The 21,156-nt window shown below is 48.9% G+C and overlaps 5 protein-coding genes across 5 annotated transcripts; 2 read left to right on the top strand and 3 right to left on the bottom strand.

The window, feature by feature from the left end:
* Positions 1–503: 503 nt before the first annotated feature.
* ABOM_004365 (ABC transporter) lies at positions 504–5,730 on the bottom strand (the record flags this gene model as incomplete). The annotated part of the gene is made up of 15 exons (XM_022531495.1): positions 504–1,107; positions 1,172–1,255; positions 1,312–1,918; positions 1,979–2,043; positions 2,095–2,145; positions 2,192–2,263; positions 2,317–2,437; positions 2,496–2,843; positions 2,906–3,068; positions 3,121–3,899; positions 3,963–4,196; positions 4,251–4,533; positions 4,591–4,826; positions 4,887–5,406; positions 5,461–5,730. 15 exons carry the CDS (start codon positions 5,728–5,730, stop codon positions 504–506), a joined length of 4,437 nt encoding a protein of 1,478 aa, XP_022391451.1.
* A 621-nt stretch (positions 5,731–6,351) lies between these two features.
* Positions 6,352–8,747, bottom strand: optB (small oligopeptide transporter, OPT family; the record flags this gene model as incomplete). Its single annotated transcript, XM_022531494.1, has 2 exons — positions 6,352–7,007; positions 7,058–8,747. 2 exons carry the CDS (start codon positions 8,745–8,747, stop codon positions 6,352–6,354), a joined length of 2,346 nt encoding a protein of 781 aa, XP_022391450.1.
* Positions 8,748–11,071: 2,324 nt separating this feature from the next.
* On the bottom strand, positions 11,072–13,147 carry ABOM_004363 (fungal specific transcription factor domain-containing protein; the record flags this gene model as incomplete). Its single annotated transcript, XM_022531493.1, has 6 exons — positions 11,072–11,262; positions 11,313–11,538; positions 11,995–12,157; positions 12,208–12,648; positions 12,699–13,034; positions 13,095–13,147. The coding sequence occupies 6 exons, from the start codon at positions 13,145–13,147 to the stop codon at positions 11,072–11,074; spliced, it is 1,410 nt and encodes a 469-aa protein (XP_022391453.1).
* Positions 13,148–17,984: 4,837 nt separating this feature from the next.
* ABOM_004362 (GFA family protein) lies at positions 17,985–18,565 on the top strand (the record flags this gene model as incomplete). The annotated part of the gene is made up of 3 exons (XM_022531492.1): positions 17,985–18,105; positions 18,201–18,409; positions 18,485–18,565. The coding sequence occupies 3 exons, from the start codon at positions 17,985–17,987 to the stop codon at positions 18,563–18,565; spliced, it is 411 nt and encodes a 136-aa protein (XP_022391452.1).
* A 642-nt stretch (positions 18,566–19,207) lies between these two features.
* ABOM_004361 (putative citrate synthase) lies at positions 19,208–20,732 on the top strand (the record flags this gene model as incomplete). The annotated part of the gene is made up of 5 exons (XM_022531491.1): positions 19,208–19,419; positions 19,467–19,664; positions 19,718–20,467; positions 20,522–20,604; positions 20,653–20,732. The coding sequence occupies 5 exons, from the start codon at positions 19,208–19,210 to the stop codon at positions 20,730–20,732; spliced, it is 1,323 nt and encodes a 440-aa protein (XP_022391455.1).
* Between the last annotated feature and the right edge of the window lie 424 nt (positions 20,733–21,156).

The raw sequence follows: 21,156 nt of genomic DNA, 5'->3' as shown, positions 1-21,156 counted from the left end.
CAGGCGCGACCTTGGGTGGATTACTCAAACTGGATGTAAATATGACTTTTCTTATCTGGCTGTATGATTTGAAATTGTGCGATGTTCAATGAATTTCTACGTTTGAATCTATTCTTGATGACTGAGGCTCATATGTATATATGATGAGTGACCCTCTGGCTCTTTTTCTACTTCTTTGTCTTGGCATATCAAGGTCGCATATTAGAGCGTTGCACATAGATCGGATCTACGTTCCGGCCACGATTGAACCGAATACCATGTATTATTAAAGATCATGACGCCAGTGAGAGATAAGAAGTTAATGTTCAATTGATCATTATTGTTAAATCTATAATTACACCAATACCCTACGAAGAACAATATAGCGAACAGGATCACTGAGGGTGATTCGTAGTAACGCTACTCGCCAGCCGCACATCGCTCCATCATCTAAAACCTCGAAGCATGACTCCCAAAGAACTAGTAAAAGAGACTCCTCCCATGCCATATCATATCCCATCCTCTCATTCGACCCGATGCAAACTCTCCAACCGCCTGGGATCACCAACAACACCCCCAGCATCGAGGACGACAACCTCATCCGCAGAATGCATAGTCTCACGACGATGAGTAACAACAAGAGCCGTCCATCCACAGGCCGCGAATTCCTCCTTCAGCAATCTCTGCATAAGCAAAGAAGTGCCCATGTCAACGTTACTATTCGCTTCATCGAGCAGCACAATCCCCCCGTGAGTCTGTGTGCCGTACCGAGTCTCGACCAGAGTCTTCTGGACAAGAGCTCGAGCGAAACTGAATAGCTGTTGCTGGCCTGCGCTCAGGGAAAGCTCATCCGCGTCTGTGTCAAGGCTGCCCTTCTCCTGGATATGGGTCCACAGGCCCACTGCTGTCAGGGCGGATACCATGATATCGTCGGGCTGGGGGTTGGTTGTGCCAGCGAGATTGGAGCGCACTGAACCGGGGAGTAGGGGCATGTTCTGCGGGATAACTATGACGTGGTCGTGGATCTGGTCGGGGGAGATGGTGGATATGTCTATCTCGTCGATGCAGATTGAACCGGAACGGAGGTCTAGGAGGCCGAGGAGACAGAGAAGCAGAGAGGATTTGCCGCTGCACGGGAAGAGAGGGGGTTAGATAGTGGGCTCGAGCTTGTGCTGGTCAGGGCCTCTCATACCTGCCTGTGCGACCACAGATGGCGACCGTCTTACCGTGCGCAATGCGTAGCGACACGTTCGAAAGTACTAGTGGCTTTTCTGGGCTATGTTGATCGATTAGAATTGGACCCCCTGTTGGCATGCGTTGGGGGGTTCTTACCCGTATGATGCTGAGACTTGTCTGAACTCAAGGGATTGTTGGAAAGACCACTGGTTCGAGTATGAGCCATGCGATGGTTGGGGTGTGTTGTTTTCAAGATCTTTCAGGCGAGATATTGCCCCGAGTGAGGTTTCCATCTTCGTCCAGGAGTCAATCAGACTTGCCAGATCCTGGTTGAAGTTCAGTAGGTTGATCATGGCAACTCCGAGGGCACCGGGGCTTGTAATGTCGCTCAGCTTCACGGCGAAAGTGAGCAGTAACACTGCTAACGCTCCCACAAAGACGTCGAGAACTAGATTCAGCCATCGTTGGATACAGTAAAGTAGGTAGTATGGACGTTGAGACTCGGCCAGCAATGCGATGTTCGATTCTTCGAAGGTTGATGCCCAGCCAAATGCTCGGATGGTTGTCAGTCCGTTCAGGGCTTCGAGGAAATGTGTATAGAGAGGAGACTTTGCTTCTAGGTCTAGGAAGCGGAGTTGGCGGGAAGTTCGCAGATAGAACTTCTGTAGGCAATAGAGGATTCCTAGTGCTACTGGAACCATGATTGCCAGATACTTTGCTCCGATGATGACCATAACGGCACCCCCGATGCAGTTCAAGATACCTGGATTGAATTCCGGAGTTGATAATAATTTCATATGAGCATTGAAACATCGTTACTTACCAATAAGTGTGAGGAAGACTGCCGGTGGCAGTGCCATATCGACTAAAGTCATATCTTGACTGAACCTAGCTACTGTGAGCTTAGAAGGCTGCATATGCCTGCCAAATAAGGCCTACCTATTGAGTGTGATTCCTATATCGGTCGCTAGTGACAACGACAATGGTGTCCTGGAAGCATTAGCTACGTATTCAGCCCAACTCGGACTGAACTTACTTCATGACTGTGTCTAGCAACTGCTTGTGTAGTTTCTTGGATGCGCTTGGTACAATCTGGACAAACATATGACTAAATTTGTGAATGAGCATTTGGTAGTAGTCATCGATGGAAGTGGTGCTCACCGAACCGTAAGAAGTACAAGGATGAGACTTGACACTCCGAACATGATGTATATCCCAAAGTAGAACCCGTTATTCCCAGGCCTTGTGTGAGAATTTTGAACCCACCATTCTAGCCATACCGCTGTGGAGAGACTGTATATTAGCATAGGTTCACGATTGATTCAGAACGAAGCCCCTACTGGGAAACTTGTCGCAAAAGACGCTTACAGCGCCCAGTATGAAAAGAAAAATACTGTCCCGCCATCCAACAGCCTGGAGATAATATGCGTAAACTGCAGTGTCTCCGGATTGTCTTGTAGCATCGACCTCTTTGTTTCTCCGAACAATATGATCCATTGGAGGACGGGTTGGTTTCACTGACTCCAGGTCTAAGGATGGCTCCGTTGGGCCTGGTCGGTCTGTATGGTCTACCAATTGAGCTACATACCCATTGGAGCCTTTCTGGAGCTCATCAAATGTATCACACTGTACCATAGAGCCGTCATCGTCGATGACCATCACATTGTCTGCAGCCTGCATATGGCGTACTGTTCACCAGTATAGCCAGTCAATCCACGCACCACTGATCAAGGCAAAGAGAGCATCTTACCATTGTGCGATACCATAATCACAGTAATACCAAGGAAATCCTTCAACCCTCCTGGGCTAAATACCTTGTCAAAGATACAGTCCGCCGTGGTAGAGTCCAGTCCACTTAAGACATTGTCCAAAATCACGAGTTTTTTGTTGTTGTATAAAGCCCTCGCAAGCGTCTTATTCAGTGTCAGAAAGCCTCTCCTCTCAAATGGCATCACCGAAACTTACTATACGTTGCTTTTGACCACCACTCAAGGTCACACCATTAGAGCCGACAATAGTCTGATCACTTTGAGGAAGCTGCAAGAGATCTGGCTTCAAGCCACATGCTTCGATAACCATGTCATACAGCTTCTTGTTGAACGCAGAGCTTGAGTCGCCGATAATGTTTTGACGGATTGTTATGTTGCGTAACCACGGGGACTGGGCACAGTATGCCGCGTCTTGGAAATGCCTCCGGACCAGCCCCTGGCTACATGGTATCTCTCCGAGCACGCCCTTCAGCAAAGTGGACTTCCCACACCCAACCTTGCCTGTTATAACCGTCAGACTGGAAAGCCGGGTCTGTAGGTTAATACCGGAAACTATAACTTTGCCATCGTCTTTTACCCCGAAAGACGCATTTTGAAGGTCGAGCAGTATCCCGTGAGAGTCTTTTCCTGTGTTTTTCCATCTGGTCGATAAAGCTATACGAGACGTGTCTGAGGTGTGATCACTGGAAGACTGGTCTGAAACAGCTGTAATATCTAAGGGATTCAGGATGGATGCTTCGGTGCGATCACGGTCTTGAGTTAGCAAGAACTCCTGGATCCGTTCAAAGCAGCCTAGGCCTGAAGCAAAAGTGGGAATCGCGTGGAAGAGATTAGAAGCCGGCTCAGTGAGCAATGATATCAGCGATAGCGAGCTAAACGCCGCACCCACGTCCAACCTTTGTCCAATACCTGTTCCTTGGACAACGGCGTAAAGTCCAAAAGTGAGGATGGGTGACAGGACCGGGGTCGCGTGGGCTAGTGGCAGTTGAGATATCGGTTAGCTTTTCCGAGATTGACTTGGTAGTGATACTCACTCACATAGGAAACTGGTCCACGCGGTCATGACACGGAATTTCTTTGATAGGTCAAGCTCAAGGACTCGGAGATGTTGTATACGTTTAGACACCGCCTCCGTCAAGCCCAGCATTTTCACCTCCTTCATCAGACTTAGGATCGAGGAGGTATGAGTGACCCTCTTCTGAACGGCCTGGTTCCACTCGCGACGTCCACGGCCCATGAAGCGAGCGAGGTATAGACTTGCAAGAAAGCACACTAGATCTTAGTTAGAGCCGACATTAAGAGCCGTAATGGTGAAGGAATACACACCTAAGGCTGTCACGGCTGGAGCAATACAGGCTACTCCGACGTGTCGCTCAAGCAGCCACAAACCAAGCGCTATTTCCATTGGGCAGGCCCATATATCATGAACAGCATTGAAGGCTGATGCTATGCCATCGATGTCTGTACTCATCAGTGTCAATGAGGCTGGGTTATTAGAACTGTTGCTGCTATCCAGAGCCAATGTCTTGCGGAATAAAATCACTACTAATGAACCACGGACCATCGTAATGGCTCTATACGTATGGTGTCTATACGCTCCGGTGCAGAACTAATAGTGACCATTAGTACTCTCATTGTCTTACATTGATTGGTGTTCTGTCCTCACCGCAAGGCCAAGGTATATCAAGACTGTGCTCCCTATGAGCCCATAGCCAATTGCCTTGTGGATATTGCCCGGGTTAGCCTGCACCTCAGCTACATAACTTACCGCCCTATTTAGGAGAAATGGCTGGGCAAATCTGAAGCCAATGAGACACAATCTTGGGAAAAGAGCAGATACTAATGGCCATTTTATAGCTCTGCAAACTGCACCGAGTAGCGCAAGACGCCGCGTTTTCCGGCCTGTTTGACAAGTTAGAATATTGTTTTGTAGAGTGTCATAGAAGAGCGGGCTAGCTTTACATTTGCTCCAGGCCTGTTCCATCTGAGACCCTAATCTCTCGCCTGAGAATTCCGGACTCAAGGTGAACAAGTCCTCTAGCTTCATCTTGAATCGAAACCCCCGAACAAGCAGGGGGTTCAACCACCAAAACGAAACTCTGTTGAAGACCCCACTTGTTGCTTCGGGGGCAAGGCCTTGGAACTTTGGCATCAGAATGGAGCTTTTCCCTTGCGCTTCAAGAAACAGAAGCACGGCTTTGACGGCAACCATAGCAGAGAACAAGGCCGGCAAGGGGCCATTACTCTGCAGAAGCCATAATGTTCTGCATTGAACTGCATCAAAAATGGTGGAAAAGAAAAGGTAGACATTGATGACAGTTGACGTTCTGGGAGTCCCTAAGTGTTCAGCATTTGAGAGAAAGCACAAGGCAAGTGAGTCGGCCAATGCGAGGATTGCGGCAGCCAGCGAAACTCGGGACGTTCCTTGGCTCCAAAAGACTACCAGAGCTAGTTGAACTGCTCCAAGCGTAACATTCATAAACTGAGATACATTAGGAAGACTGCACGTCTCTCTACCGGACCGGATGTGCCGTACCAATTTCAGAGCCCATATTGTGTTCCTTCTGGCCTTTCTAGTCCCATGTCGCAAAAGATACCAACTTCGAAATGTAAAGATGAGGAGAAAGATTGCTGATGGCGTGATGGAAAGGAAGCTTTGTTCGAACAGCAGGGTCAGGTCAAAGGCATCTCCACAATGCCTGCTGACAGGACCAAAGTCGTCATCATCCACGGAGCCATCAATGCATGAGCTATTGTCGTTATAGAAGTTCAGAGAGTACTTCACAAACAGTGGAATCGACGTCATTGTTCTTTCGTCGCATCTGGTAGAAGCAATATGGAGTCAGTCAGTTTTAATCTTATTCTTGGACGAAGACCCTGAGTCACCACGGGTACTCTCCAATATAAGCTAGCTTTGTCGGACTTCCGCCGGCGCGTACGAGCATTATCTGTGCACCTGGGCAGGAAGAGGAAGGTCTAACGACTGCTAGCCAGTCTAGCTTGAGGCTTAAATGGAGTGATTGGTGGGCCATTTGAGTGTCTTATCTTGACTCGGCACATATTGGCAATTAGTCGAGACATGGATGTATAAATGGGCTAGTCTCGCGGCTGGGATAAGGCCGACATAGGCAAAAGCCCTGGAATCATACACCTGAAATAACTTGGGGGCGGAAAATACATCACGCTGTAAATTCTAATAGCGTGGATCCTTTTATGCTGCCGTGTAAATTAGGAGTTTACAGCTGTTATTATACGTACTTAGTTCAAATCCCACGACTATGCAGAAAGGCCATCAAGAATGGACATCACTCATTATATATAACGTTCATACCACATGATCCCGAACCGGGTGGCCTGGGATAGCAGGAGTAATAGATAAATACATTACGGCACTTCAACCTCTCATCCCAAGACATCATAGACGTGATCACCACGTCGCCGGGCCGAACTTCTCTCCGGTAATTTCTACGGCAGTGCCGGCAGCATCCATGGTATCGGCCGCGATACGAGTCCCCCACCATTCCGGGAAGTTGGTGCGAGTTAGTTGCAGGCAAAGGAAGATGACGATCGTGGATAGTGTGAGGCCGACGTCGAGCCCCGCAGACAGGACGTAGTTGTACTGCATCCACCAGCCCCGCCAGCGGCTGCGAATCCACTTGTTGAAGATAAAGCCAACAATGCCCCAGCTGAGGTAGTTGAGCGGTGTAGCAGGGGGGATCAATCCGGCACCGGTGAAGATTAGAGGCGCGCTGAGGTAGCGGATCTTGCTTCGGGGCCATATACGGGCGCCCAGATAGATCAGAACGGGCAACACAGCGCCAGCGAGCCAAAACCACATCATGCCGGAATAGAGCTGGCCGGGTGAGAACATGCGAGCGGGACCAATGACTCCCCAGATGACGGAGGCGTTGAAGAAAACGCGACCGTTTGGACAGGTGTAGTGGTTCGGTTGCCCCAGCTCACAAACCCCGTCGATCGATCCTAAAGCCCAGTTCATGACGGCAATCTGGACGATCGACGTCCACAGGGTGGCGACCATCTGGGCGGCAAATGTAACTCGGGGAGGAATTTTCATATAGTGACCTGCAAAAGAATTAGTCACGGAACCGGGGCCATCTAAGGTTGAAACTGACCGAGTTTCATGTCCTGACAGAAGTATAAGCCCTGGGACATGGATATATAACCAAATGTTTTGAAAAGCATCATGGCCATTGGCTTGCCTGGCTGCATGTAGCCGATCACAAACTCTGTCAAAACGTTAAGTCCCAGTTGGATGTTTGTGGCTGCCTGCACAATTCCAACAGGCAAAGTCCACACAATGGCCATGATCAAGGCGATAAAGAAGGCCCACCAACTCAGGTGAGTAGGATATCCGAGTGACACACCCAGACCTATACCCATCATGGTTAAGAAGAGTGCACCGTACCACCACAGCGGTACGGGCTTGAATCGAGCCATCAGACGGGCGTGGACATCATCCTCAGTCTTGCGGAAAGTCTTGAGACGGGCCAAGACCTCCTTACCATGAAACAGTATCGCATGCAGAAGGACGGATATAACGCCAGCAAAGCTCAAGCCATAGCACAAAGCGAATGTAGTGGATAGAAAGAGGGGCGAGTACTCTTTGTATTTGGCGTCATCGAAAGTAAACTCTGGTGTCAGGATTTTGGACACGTTGTATACTTTCCCGAGGTTATCATAGCTGCTGGAGTCACTGATGGGCAAATGCTTGAACCAGTAGGCATTGCTGTAGTGTAGACCAACAGTGCAAATCCAGTAGAACACTACCATACCAATAAGGGTATTGGCGTGCGCATGCCACGGCGAGATCAGTGGACTGAAGTTGAAACCCGAGATCTGGGTCCAGTCAAAAGTGATAGGGAGTAAAGACAAGCCCGTCCAGCCGCCGAAGAGCTGGTTGACGACAGGGCTCTGGGGCTTGATCCACGTCACCCAGGCGAAAACGCTGAGGAAGGGGGCAATATACCCAGGGAACCAGTACCAGACGAAAGATCCGATCAAACAATACAAGAACATGCGATATCTGCCGATTGTCCAGCCAGCGACCTTTCGTGGGTCGGGGAGAGTGCGGTCGTGTAGTGCACTAAAGATGGATGTATTGATGAGCGTTGATGGCCAGATCATGGCTGCTGGGGCGACCAAGAATCGGTGAAAGAAGCCTGCAAAGCCAAAGCCCAACATCTGAGTACAGATACACAAGAGGAGCTCATAGCCCCACCCAAACCGCTGTTTGTAGAAGGCTCGTTGGGCGACTATGATATCGGTGGCATAGGCAGTACCACCCCCAAAAGAAGCATTGGCCATGAGGACTGCAATGGCGTGTTCCTTTTTGCTAAAAGGGCCGGGGTTTAGATTGAACTTGAGACCAAACACAGTGAAAGTTTTGTTTGGAAGCAACATGGCCCAACCTACACCAATTGGGTAGGCCACAACCTGAACGACATACGAAGGAATAACAATGTATGGCTGCCGCAGAGAGAACAGCATGTTCATACCCGATGCAACAGTGGATAGGACTAGGCCAATGACCCAGGCGCGGATGGTATTGGTATGACCACCCTCGTCGTAGTTGGGGACAGCTGCACGGACTTCTGGATATGGAGAATTGTCAATGAGCTCCTGAGCAGCTTCTGCCCCAGCTTTGTCGTCAATATCGTCGGTGGCATCTTCGGGCAAGTTTGGATCCCATTGGTGATCCTTCTTCAGTTGTTTCAGATGGGATATGGCCGCATCCGGTGCTGCTTCATCGATGGCCGCTCCGGTGGTCACGGCCACAGTGGGTTCAGTGTCTTTCTCCTTCATTGTGGCGCGTGACAGGGAGACGACGCCACCAGAGTGCGTTGATATGAGAATATGGTCGTGCTCGCACTGACCATCCAACTGGAGAAGAGAAGAGAAGTAAAGGGACAAGCTCGCTAAGAGAGCGTTGGGAATGTGGAAAGGAAAGGAAGAGTGCTGAAGGCAGTTACCCCATATAAATGATAGGATGGCATTCTGCTCCTTACCAAAACAGTGGGGAGCATTAGCTATGTCCGATGGTAGCCCGACATCTTATCGTCCATGCATGGACTAATTAATTAATTGTAAATGGAACCAACGCTATCAAATCATCCCAAAGCCACTAAATCCCTAGGCAGGTTCCGATGTAACCTCGGCTCAGAAACCAGGGCTTCCACTTCCCAAAGCTCGTCTTTCTAGACATACCAATGTTGGATACGACATACAAACCGAACTTCCATGCAAAAAGAGAACAACACGGTCATTTTATCGTGCTGGCAGCCGGTCACTCGGGGAATCTCACATAGGCCATTATATTCCAATCATGCAGATCAGCTCTGAAAAATCTCCGGGCTTCAATGACTTGTAACAATCCGGCCATACTATGGAAGAAAACCTCCGCAGATCGGCACTGTCTTGCTATGTCGGCTGATGGCGAGCCCTGATAGGCTCCCTAAGCTATCCGGTGGACATGACGCTAGGGCTCGACCAGTTCTCTGATCTACTGCATCTTCGTGAGTGGCCAGTGACTAACGGACCTGACCACGAACCGGAGTGGCGTCCCTATATGCGCCGACGAATCGCACAAGCCATGGATGTTTCACCGCAATCAGCGCTAGGGAGATAGAGGGTTGGACCAGGGAGTAATTGAAATTAGTCGCGAAATGCGTCGGACGTCCGGTCCGTATCTGGGGTATTAAGCATTGGATTTCTTGCGCTAATTCGGTGGAGGGTGGTGGGGGCCAATCTGCAACTGTAGCCTATGGGTGGCGTGGATGCGATATCGATAGGGGGAATGGGTTGATACGAGATGTGAGACCCCCGGCACTCCCACCCGCGCAAGCTTGTTCCTGATAAGCAACGGAGCACACCACCGCAAACCCCAACACCAAATGAATGGTCATGTCCAACGAAGAGACACATCATTTGATCACAATATCCGTGGCAAAGTCTGCGTGACCTGCCTCGGGGCCTGCCTAGCGTCGTTTAGACAATATACTAGGCGGGGCCCATACGAGGCCAGGTTGAAGATATCGCGAGGCCTCGGTTAATCCGGGAATAGAATGGCAAATCCTCGGAGGTTGTCTAGCGATAACCCTAACCGCTTCTGAAAGTTAACTCCGTCTTAGCTTCAACTTGGCGGGCCTGATAAGGCCCATGCAACAGGGTGGAGCCAATGGCCATCGCTTCTCGAAGCCTGCTTCAACCCCAGCTGCGGGAGTGATAGGGCGATGTAACGTGGCCCAAAATTGGCACCGTTTGTACACCCAATCTCCTTCCTATTCTGGGGTCATAATTCATGAATGGTGGTTAGGGTTTCCCCTAGAAACTTATGGGATAAATAGCACACCGTGTTTGTCCATATCGGCCTTTGTTCAAAATACCGCCACAGTAGCGACTGCGCTGCCGTGGGATAACCAGCAAAGCTCAGAGTAAATTGCAGCACGAAGAATCGTTCCTATAGGCCGGACGCAGATGAGTAGATAACATCATCGGCGACTAGTTTACGTGCCTTGAACACCCGCACGGATGTCGATGTGAGGTAACCTGTTGCTATAATCTTGATTTTTGACCTGGGCTTCTGTATTTGGCAGGTGCAAAGATAGAACAATGTTCTAGCGCAGAAGGTGCTAAGACGTGGGACTCAGCAACGGCCATATTCGGCTATGATGCAGCTAATGACCTCAATGTATATGCCCGCACTAGACCTCATTCGCGGTTAGATCGCCAGAGCGTCCTATGAAGCTGTCCCACTATATTGGACAAGGTTGCAAGGCCACATGGCGAATGGATATCGTCGGATGCCAGGTTTCAACAAATACGAGAAGCCATGTATTTCTCATAGTTCTTGTTATTGTTATGCGAATGGCAGGTGAAATAAGATTGCCACGTTCTATAGAAAGTGGGTGTGAGCATGGCATCATGGAACTGTAGCACCGTGAGCTAAAAGGGTCAATCGCAACCAGGACCACTCTTACATTGCAATCATAAGGCGTGATAAACCGACATTTTGGACTAAGTTTGTTGCATTTACCGAAGCACCTGTGACCCTCCGGCGACGCTGTCTATGTTAGTCTCACACTACTCTTCGCTCTAAGTCGTTGGCGCCGACCGGGAAGTTACTAGCGCTAGATGGCAGCTCCTAACGATGACCAACCTGAGCCATACGGCTCCGTCGAAGGGAAGAGTCCGTCATCACCCAAGGCCCATTCGAAATCAGCCAGAAACTGGTCATCAAAGAGGACAGGTTCATAACGTTCCATCGGACCAATCGGTGCATTTACCACCCCACCGGTGCTATCTCGATTGGAATCAATCCCTATGCCGATGATAAGCTTCACCATGAGGGGTAAGATGAAAGAAACATACCATCCGGCGCATTGCCCTGGGAAGGGACCCCTGACCGATATTGGGGGTCATGCTCTTCCCGCCACCACCATACTGCATCCACCACAGGACTAAGCATCAATCGACTACGGATACGAAGCGTTGGGAAGTCACTCCCGTCAGACTTGCGAAAGGCCTTTGTACTATTCCAAAGCTGATTTAATACAATAACCGTTTTGGCAGCAGCATCGTTGTTCTGGACGGACATCTGTTTAAGAAGATTAATTGCAATAAAAAACATGATCGAGCCCTCTCAAGATCTAGCTCAGGTAACGCAGGGCCCTTGAGTATGCGCAAGAGGACGACTGAGGCGAGGAGCAGCGCAAAGTACACCTCCAGAGGGGTTGTCGCAAGATTCAGGGGTGTTCGGCTTAAACCTTGAACGGACTCGATAACCAAACAGGCGGTAGATAGGAGACGTTGGATGCACCCTGTCGAGAATAGTGTCCTGCTTTTGAAAAAGTGTAACGTTTGAATGCTTAGACGACAAATGGTGGTTTGGATCCGGTCATGCGCTAGGTGACAATGAGCTTCTCGCGTACTAATGTAGGGGAAGATTAGTATTACCTTGAATTATGTGTGTCTCCAAATCAGTGACCTGGTTCTCAAATGTACGTAACAAAATATCTAAAGATCTTTCTTGTTCTAGGGACATTGTTCGTACCCCGATCTCGAGAACAGCCGCACTACAACGGCCAACCAGTTCCTGACATTTTCTCTCCAAGATGAGTGACGGCGATAGCTTCTGAACGTCCACTTCGCGTGGTCCAAAGTCCTGCTCTAGCTCCATAAAAGAGCGAGGCGGATGCCCCTTTATAGAGCAGGCACTGGCATCTCTTAGCACCTCGCAGGCAAGGTGGTGTGGTTTGCACCTTACCGTTGGTACACAATGACACAGCGTGCCCAAAGCTCGGATCGCCGCATCAGTTCCGCCTCCGATGGGGCAGGAATCCTTTTCTTAGTGAACTCATGGCTAGACATGGGGATATGAAGCCCGTTCTGCATGGCAATATGCAGCATACTGCCACTTAATGGAAAGGTTAATTCAGCCCTTGTACTATCCTTCGGCATTGGCCATGTGAGGAAGAGGAGCAAGGCCTGGATTATATGCCACGGGGCCGATGTCGACGCAAGTGAAAGTAAAGCCATGTCTGTGATGCTTCGTGCGAGCGCAGTAAGCAATGTCGGATTTTTTGGGTACGTCCTGCATGCAACCCCGATGACAGCCCAAAATAGGAAGGGGCATTGTGCATAGTATGTGTTGGGGGTGGTTAATGGGTCCAGCACGGGGAGGAACTGGGCATATTGGTCAAAGAACCTGGTCTCCATTAGCTGGTACAGCAACATTATCGTAAACTAGGTGTGTACAGTTGAAATATTTCGTCTATTTCCTCTCCAGTGACTTCAACGCCACTCAAAGTACGCGGCACTGTCGGATCCGAAACCCGCTCCCCTAGAGTATATCCCACTCGTGGTAGGGGCGGCCGCAGAGAGACAGAAGGAACTGATGTTTCAGCACAGGAGGCTGGAGGTGACTGTGATTGAGGCGTTAAGTGCAGACCAACCTCAACCCCCGTGGAATGCACGCCCATTTCCGCAGCAGCTGTTAGCATGGCGATAGGTGAAGGCTGAGGGAGAGCACTCTGCGAAGACCTCAATCTCTTGCGCAACTCATCTGTCTCATGTTCCAATTCTGAAAGTCGTCTTTTCCAGTCAGTCTCTGTATGAACTTATGATGATAAGCAAGGCCCTTCATCCACTCACTGGCGTTTATGCTCTCTCCGGAATGGATCGGAGATTATGCACTGTGCTTTCATCTTGACACACCTGGTGCATGGCCGATCAGGGTTGAGATAGGCATCGCACCGAGCCTAGAGACGCTAAGATTAGAAAAGTTCGCTGTTATAATCATTTTGCATAACTTCATCGTGCACAAGCAAAATGGGGACCATACTACTGGGTGACTCACCTTTTGCTGCCTGCACTCGGTGCAAGCTTTCTTGCTCCGTTTCGATGACCTTTCAACGCATTAGTGGGATGCTATCGTGAGTGCACTGTTGAGCATAAGTTCATCACTTGCATCGCAATATCTTGATCGTCCATTGTATTCAAACAGTCGACTTCACTCTAAGCCTGGCAGACTGACAATGTGGTATCGGGGGAGACGAATGCTGATGGCAGCACGGTGAGGGAATATTAGAAGAAAAAAAGCACGGAGATAGGACCATAATCTCCGCCAGCTTACTGGATCTCTGAGTAACTACCAAATACAGCACAACAGATATTTACAGACCAGATAAGTGAGAGTATATTACCCAGTGACATGATATATGTGCAATTATTATGCACATGTTAATTATACGCACACAGGCGTGGGAGACGCATTAGCTTGCAGTGAGCCTCCCAGATTGTACACGATATAGTCCAGGATCTACGGAAGAGCTTGTCAGCAACTCCTAGACTACCTGGTTGGTGCCTTAGGCCGTTGTTGTCATCCGCTAATCACCTGCCATTTCGCTAAATATGATTACGCCGGAGGAATTACATTGACCAAGGTAAAGGTGCTTTTTATTTTGATAATTTCTATGCTAATATGTAGTAGTAATAGAATCGTGTGTACAGGGTCACCTGCTAATTAAGGCATCCCGGTACCGGCCTGCCATGTCGGGTGTTGCCGACACGGCGGTGGTTCGAGTTTCCGGTCCCGGTTTGTGTCTGTTTCTGGACACAGCAATCAACATGAATCTGGGTTGTACTTCTTTAGTTAGTTTTTCTTGGAGGAATCTTATGAATAATTCATGATGAAATTTCAAGTGGGATTTCCATTATTATTTTAAGTCGCCCATGATTTGAGCATCCTTTTTGCGTTGTGTTTGGGATATGTCGATATATATATTTCTAGCGTAGCTGCTCACGCCCCGTTCGGTGTCAAAGGACATGGGAGATATTTAGTACAGTCACCGTAACAAGATAAACCCAAACAAGGGGGGGGGGGAAGGAAAAAATAAATAAATACCCGATTCAATAAAACAGGAAAAGAAAAAGAGAAAAAAAAGAAAAAGAAAAACCATGACAAGCAAGTCCATTCACCCAGAGCATTATAAGAAAATTAGTCCAACCCTACTCTGTACTACGGATAGAGCTCTCGCCGAGGAATGTCGCACGTCACGTGGGACAAGGGGCATGATGTCTCTACTTTTCTGGGCCGACCAGGTGTGTGAGGTCATCTGTAAGACACACTAGCGACACGGGCACTGCGCTATTTTCAAGGGCTAAAGATGCCTCTTGCACAGCGTTACAATATGGGGTGTGATCCCCAGAGGCAAACTAAAGCACTTCACCAGCAGCTTCCCGGTTGATCTCGCAAGGTGGCTTTCATACCGATCGTGGATTCTCACATGGTGGATACTTAGGCTATAAACGGGCGCCATAACACGGTGGATAGTGATCAAGGAGACATTCGGGGTTGGCCGCGCACTTCTTCGGAGACCGTATACCGATGGTTTTAGGCTTCCTTAGACTTGGATTGAGGATGATGTGAGTAGCCTATTAGCAGCGCGGATATGAGACTTGATTGAATAACTCCATTCCAAATAGAGCATCGAGTTGATCAATCTATATAGCACGCCATAAGGAGTGTTAGACCGCAGGGAGGTTGTTCCCATTACTGAAGAGATGGTATAGCGAATGTAGGAATTAATGACGGTCCCCCATTCAGGTGTGTGCACCAGTATTCTACAGCTGTCTCCTACTATTTGAACCGTTCAGCTGTACTGGAGGCCATTGACAAATGGCCCACTCTGGATGTATTCAGGAAGCTTATCCAGCATTAGGAACAACTTGAATCAGAGCACTAGATAAAGTAGATTCTGCCAATGATGATTCTCGGAAGTATCAGTGCTCGACCACTATATGGTTCTATGTATCTAGAAGACTGGCTAATACTTCCACGGCCTGTAAGAAGTAATTGTCTGTGGCAAGCGGACAACGAGAGGGTTCCTCATTATTATCAATAAACTTAAACCTGAGAAGCAGGTCTATATCGCGGCGAATGCATTCAGAATGATATCAGCGGGGAGAACATGGGGGATTATAATATATACCACAATTGTGCGGTTGTTAAGATACGAGAAATTGTAGGAGATGAAAGCCAGTTCCACGTTAATTGTCCGAAAGAATTTTGCTGTTTACTGTGGATGACAACTTGCCATCGATCCATGACTGGAAACACGCGTCTGAGATCAATCAAGGTATCAGGGGCGAGGACGTTACTGCAATGTCACAAACAGGAGGGGAACTCACCGGAGATGAGCCCGTCCTGGGTGGACCTGCAGGTACTTTAAGGATGTTGGATAATACGAATAAATATTGACACTCGACTCAGCGACCACCCAAAACCCTGGGGGGAAGCAGAATAACTTTGATGCTAAAGAGGCTCTACTGAGCAAGCTGGAAAGCGATCCTACACCCGAGGATGTCAAACAGGGGCAGGTGTTAGAGGTAATACCCCAGAGAAAAGATATCAATCAATTTAGCTTTGACAAACAGCCTAGAGCCGTGTCCTGAACAGTTTCAATCTCATGAGCTCCGAATCTCGCCCCATTTCTAATTGGCACGATCTTTTGGGGATACCTCGTGGAGCACTGGAATCCCAATGTGGTCTGTGAATTCCGACAGACGTGAGCGGTCCTTGCTGAATGGAACTGGTTCAAGTATTCTCCCCTGGCGTACAAGCTGACCATGCTGTAGATGACGGTGCTATAGATTCTGAGACGACGCAGTGTTTAGAATGAATGGTAGCTGACCTGGAGGTTGGAAGTAAAGCCTTCGGGCCAAGACCTGCAGTTAGAAAAATTTGCCATTCTTCATGAGATAGCAATGAACACTGTTCCTAACAAAAAACTTTTAAGGTTTGGAAAGAACTAGTTAGTGGAGTAGAGCAATATGACCTATACTATTAACAAGGTACATGTCTCTATCTGGTTACGGTTTACATTTGACCAACCTGAGTTCGCTAGGATTTGCAATGGCGGTCTATAAAACTAATAGTCTAATGGCTGTCTCCAAATTTGGATTGGGAGGATCATACCAGGTTCCTATAATGTCACCCACCCAGAGCGTATAGGGTCAATAGCCGTACTTCTTAGAGAGTGTTCTACGCGCCCCTAAATCCCATAGATCCCTTGAGATATGGTCGGGGGCGAGGCTGTATATGGTACGGATAATCTGGATGATCTCTCACATCTGTTTATATAGCATCTTGGAGTGAGATGCAAAGAAGTCTCCTGCCAGACAATCAAACAACGACAAGGAAAGCTGATCCATATTCGCAAAGGACCTAGTGACGAACAATGACCCCACCACTGAGCAGATCAAAGAAGTACGTGATTGTCGGTCACCTAAGATGGTTCCATCAAGCACCGGTATTGGCAACGGAAATCCCCCAAATCTATCTTGAGTGAGTCACAACGAAAGGGCAAACGGTAGATGCCCAAAGGGATGATGTCCATCGCTCTCTAAAGCGCAGGAAAGGGGCCTGGGACTCCTTAGTGAGTGTGATAGAATCTTGGATAACCCCCCCGAATTATGTTGATTAGTTCATTGTTGAGACCGCATAGAGGGGCATTGCATGATATACAGCTAATTAAAGCGCACTGTGATGTGACAGCGGGCCTGGACGGACGATCCGAGTGTTTCTCACCGCGTTAGTCCATGTACATCAGACCCCGCCGAACGAAAACTATAGCGAAAAGGGCAGAGACACATGCATTAGCCGAGCAAGTTTGGAGATTCCGTTGGGCCGCCCTCGGGATCAAACATGACAAATTCTTGCATAAAGGGAAAGGCATTGGTTCAAGATAGTCTCTGGAATCAAGGTTTGCGACCGGCTGAAGTGGCTCGCGCGGTACTACCTACTGTGTACTATCAGTAATCAGCCCATCAAATAATCATGATCTAAGCTCCTTCCGAGTGGGGAATGTTGCAGATCAATTAGTGGGTTATGGAGGGGTTTTGCATAGCTGAGCTGTGGGGATTGATTGTCATTGCGAGAAAGTTGCTCTGGGAGGATTGTGTCGTTCAATTGATGGGAATTAGTATGATGGCGATGCGATCCTTGCAAACGCAGGAAGGGGCTCATTCTCAGGTGCCGAGAACAATTGAGTTGGAAGAGCGAGCCAGAAGGACACACGTAACAAAGCGAGAAAAGAGAGAGAGAAAGAGAGAGAGAGAGTTTGGTGGAACCCAGAACGTGACCGACTGGCCAATTCCAGCAGAGTTCAACCCGTGACGCAAAGACCCTCCCTTCAGCTTTTGCCCCTCATCTCCCTCTTTCCATCCATTTGGATTCCTTACCAGCGATTGATTCGAATTGATCCCCCCCCTCCCTCCACTTGGTTAACCCGCAATGACAAATACCCATACCAGTGGGTTCTTTCTTTCCCACCCAATGTAGCAATGTCAACCACGGCTGAGCAAGAGTCGATTTCCTGTCCCAGAATCGAGATTTAGGTGAATGACCGGGGGACCATGAAGGGCTATAAATACCCCCTGAGGTGCCATCATTCCTCGAAGGTCCCCAACCCATGAGCACCTTGTTCGCCTGACTCTACCTCCCCCCAATCAACTTTAGCCGATCCGATTCGTGACGTCAGAATGCCTTTGTCCGGCCACTGTCTCTGCAAAGCCGTCACCTACACGGTTGACGTTGACCAGCCGGCCATAACCGCGTACGATCACTGCGACGATTGCCAGCGCCAGAGTGGATCAACTTACTGTATGTGTGATCGCGTTTGCAGTCCTCGTTCCTCGGCGTCTATTATTATAATATACTTGACAGCAGACTATGCGCTAATATCTTTCGCTTCACAGCTCTCGTCGCGGTAGTGCCTAAAGACAAATTGAAGATCAATGGACCCATCAAGAGCTACACAGGAACTGGATCTTCAGGCAACGCAGTTCACCGACTTTTCTGTTCGGAGTGTGGCTCCCCTATTGCCCACGACCCAGATGCTGCCCCAGAGATCATCGCCCTGAAGGCCGGAACGCTTGATGTGGAGATTAAGAAGAACCTGAAGCCTGTACGAGCCCCCAATATCCCTATGATAGGATAGGCTACCCTTTGCTTCCTCAACTAACGCGAGATATCTATTTAGAACACCGAAATCTGGACTGCCAGCAAGCTTCCATTCTGCCAGGAGCATCTCGAGAACGCTTTCAAGCACATGCCGGAATAAACAGCCCACGGAAAATGGATGACTTGCAGAGGGTACAATAATCTTGACGATAAATAGTGTATGACCTATCTAATGAATGAAACTTGATGCCAATTTTGAAGTTTGCACTCTGTATAACTTAGTATGCTGCGTACATGCACCGCCGAATCCCAAGTCTGATTGGTGGACTATAATAGTTAGCTGCCACGTTGTTCAACCCCCCTTTCATTAAGGGAATGGTGGACTGTATGCTCCCTACCCTTTCAATTGATAGCAAGTACTGAAGATCAAGGCTGAGGATGGCAAGCCTTGGGTGCAGAAATGGGTTGGTTCCACCAATATTCGACCGGCGATATACTAGACTTGAGTGGGAATGACTGGAAATCCCCCGGTTGCTTGGCAAGGCTATTCACTTGGTGGATGGCGTACTTGAGTGCCGTCTCAGAATAACACCTGATACATATAGAAAACCTTTGGCCAGCGACGGAAGAATGTGCGGTAGCTTATATGGCAGCCTATAAAGCGCATCGATGACTCCCGTGTGCTTGAGAAGACTATTATCACTCGGACGTACGAAGTTTGCTGTGCAGATAGTTAGAGTGAAGGTCCTCGCAATCTGGTAAGCTTCGTTACTGCATGTGTCAAAAGTCGTTGGAACTTGCAATGTCGTCAGGGATCCTTCACATCATCGACTCTCGGACGAAGCAGAGGTATGAAATTCCGATCAGGCGAAATGTGATTTCTGCAATAGACCTCAAGAGTATCGAGGCACCAGCAGCTGGTACAGACCGAGCAGATCATGTGGCTGGTGGGCTGCGGGTACACGATCCAGGCCTACAGAATACAACGGTGATAGAGTCCGCTATAAGTTATTCGTACGACAAACGACATGGAGAGACAGTGCGCAGACTGACGTGTGTAGTGATCATGAAAGAGGCGTGCTTCTCTTTCGCGGTTACACCTTGGCCCAGTTATGGGACAGCGACGTCGAGGACATGTTGCATCTACTCGTTTGGGGCACCTATCCAACATGGCAGCAGAAGAAGGATTTGAACAGAAAGCTTACAGACCAGATGCTGGCTGTCCCAGAAAGTGTGCATCGAACCATCCGAGGATTTCCGTAAGGGCTCTTGTGATTATGGTCCCGTTCAATGACTGACCTGGAGTCTATAGCCAGGCAACATCTCCATTGCCGCTGATCCTGGCTGGGCTCTCGGCATATCTGGCGTGCTTTCCAGACACAATTCCCGCGTTAACACATGCGAACCTTTACCAAGGAAACCTGCGTAATGTCGATCATGCGGTTATCCGAACTGTAGCCGCATATGGTGTTATTTTTGGCCTGGCAAATAGTCACCGGAAGGGTATTGATTTCCAACCGCCATCACCAGAGAATAGCTACTGTGAGAATGTATTTGCTATGGCAGGGCTGGTGGATCCGGCTTCCAGTCGCCCAGATCCAATTAAGCTGTCATGTTTCCGACGCTTTGCCATACTGAATGCCGACCATGGCATGGCCCTGGCTGCATTCGCAACATTAGTGACAGCATCCTCGTTGACAGATCCTATCTCCTGCTTGATAAGTGCGGTGGCAGCCGCATATGGGCCCCTGCACTTTGGTGCTACTGTGTCTGCCCAGCGTACGCTCCGGGACATCGGAAGTATAGATAAGGTCCCCGAGTTTATCGAGGACGTAAAGGCTGGGCGAACGAAGCTATTTGGATATGGACATCGCTCATACAAGGGCTATGATCCCAGGGTTCGTCCAATCCAGTCAATCCTGAAGGACCTGGACTTGTCATCAAATAATCATTTGGAAATAACCGAACGCATAGAGGAAATAGCCTCAGCGGACGATTACTTCCGCCGCAGAGGTCTGTACCCTAATGCTGACTTTTATGGTAACTTTGTCTTCACCGCGATGTAAGCTACGAGTTCCACAGATGAATCACCCCATGGCAGCTGACCAGTGAATAGCGGCTTCGACCCAGATATGATTCCAGCTGCTATGCTGACACAGCGCATAATAGGGATAATGGCTCATTGGCGGGAATACATGCGTATGTGCTGATTGCGGCGAGATAACGGAGTCTTCTAACCCATGGCAGTGACACACGGCAAGCTGTTTCGACCATCACACATATACACAGGTGAAACGGAGGATAACAAGCCATTGCCAAAGATTTAACCGTATGAGCTGTAAGGAATACGTTTGTCTATCACACAGTAACATGATCGTTTCTCAGAAGGGCTCATGCTTTGAGGCTTCTGCCAGTCTAGCACAAGAGAATGCAAGCCAATGAACCAGGCGCTTCCCAAGTTTTATCAAGATGCTGGAAGACAGCGCCTTTGCCCCATAGTTACTGTACATAGTAGACCCCATCAACCCTCAATGTACATCGGCCTTCAGGCCACAGAAGAACCAAGGCGAGATGACCAACAGCCAGGGAGCCTCGGAGGAAAGACTACCTACCGAAACCGCACCCCTTTTACAATCTCATCCCGGAACAGAGCGATATTCAGTCTTCACTACTAGACAAAAGCGGCTAATCATTCTCACAGCAGCCATAGCGTCGACGTTCTCTCCTATCTCGGCTAACATCTACTACCCA

The sequence above is a fragment of the Aspergillus bombycis genome, assembly GCF_001792695.1.
Source record: "Aspergillus bombycis strain NRRL26010 chromosome Unknown contig00021, whole genome shotgun sequence".
NCBI lineage: Eukaryota > Fungi > Ascomycota > Eurotiomycetes > Eurotiales > Aspergillaceae > Aspergillus > Aspergillus bombycis.
Note: the sequence above shows the minus strand (reverse complement) of the source record. Positions and strands in the feature narration are given on the sequence as shown.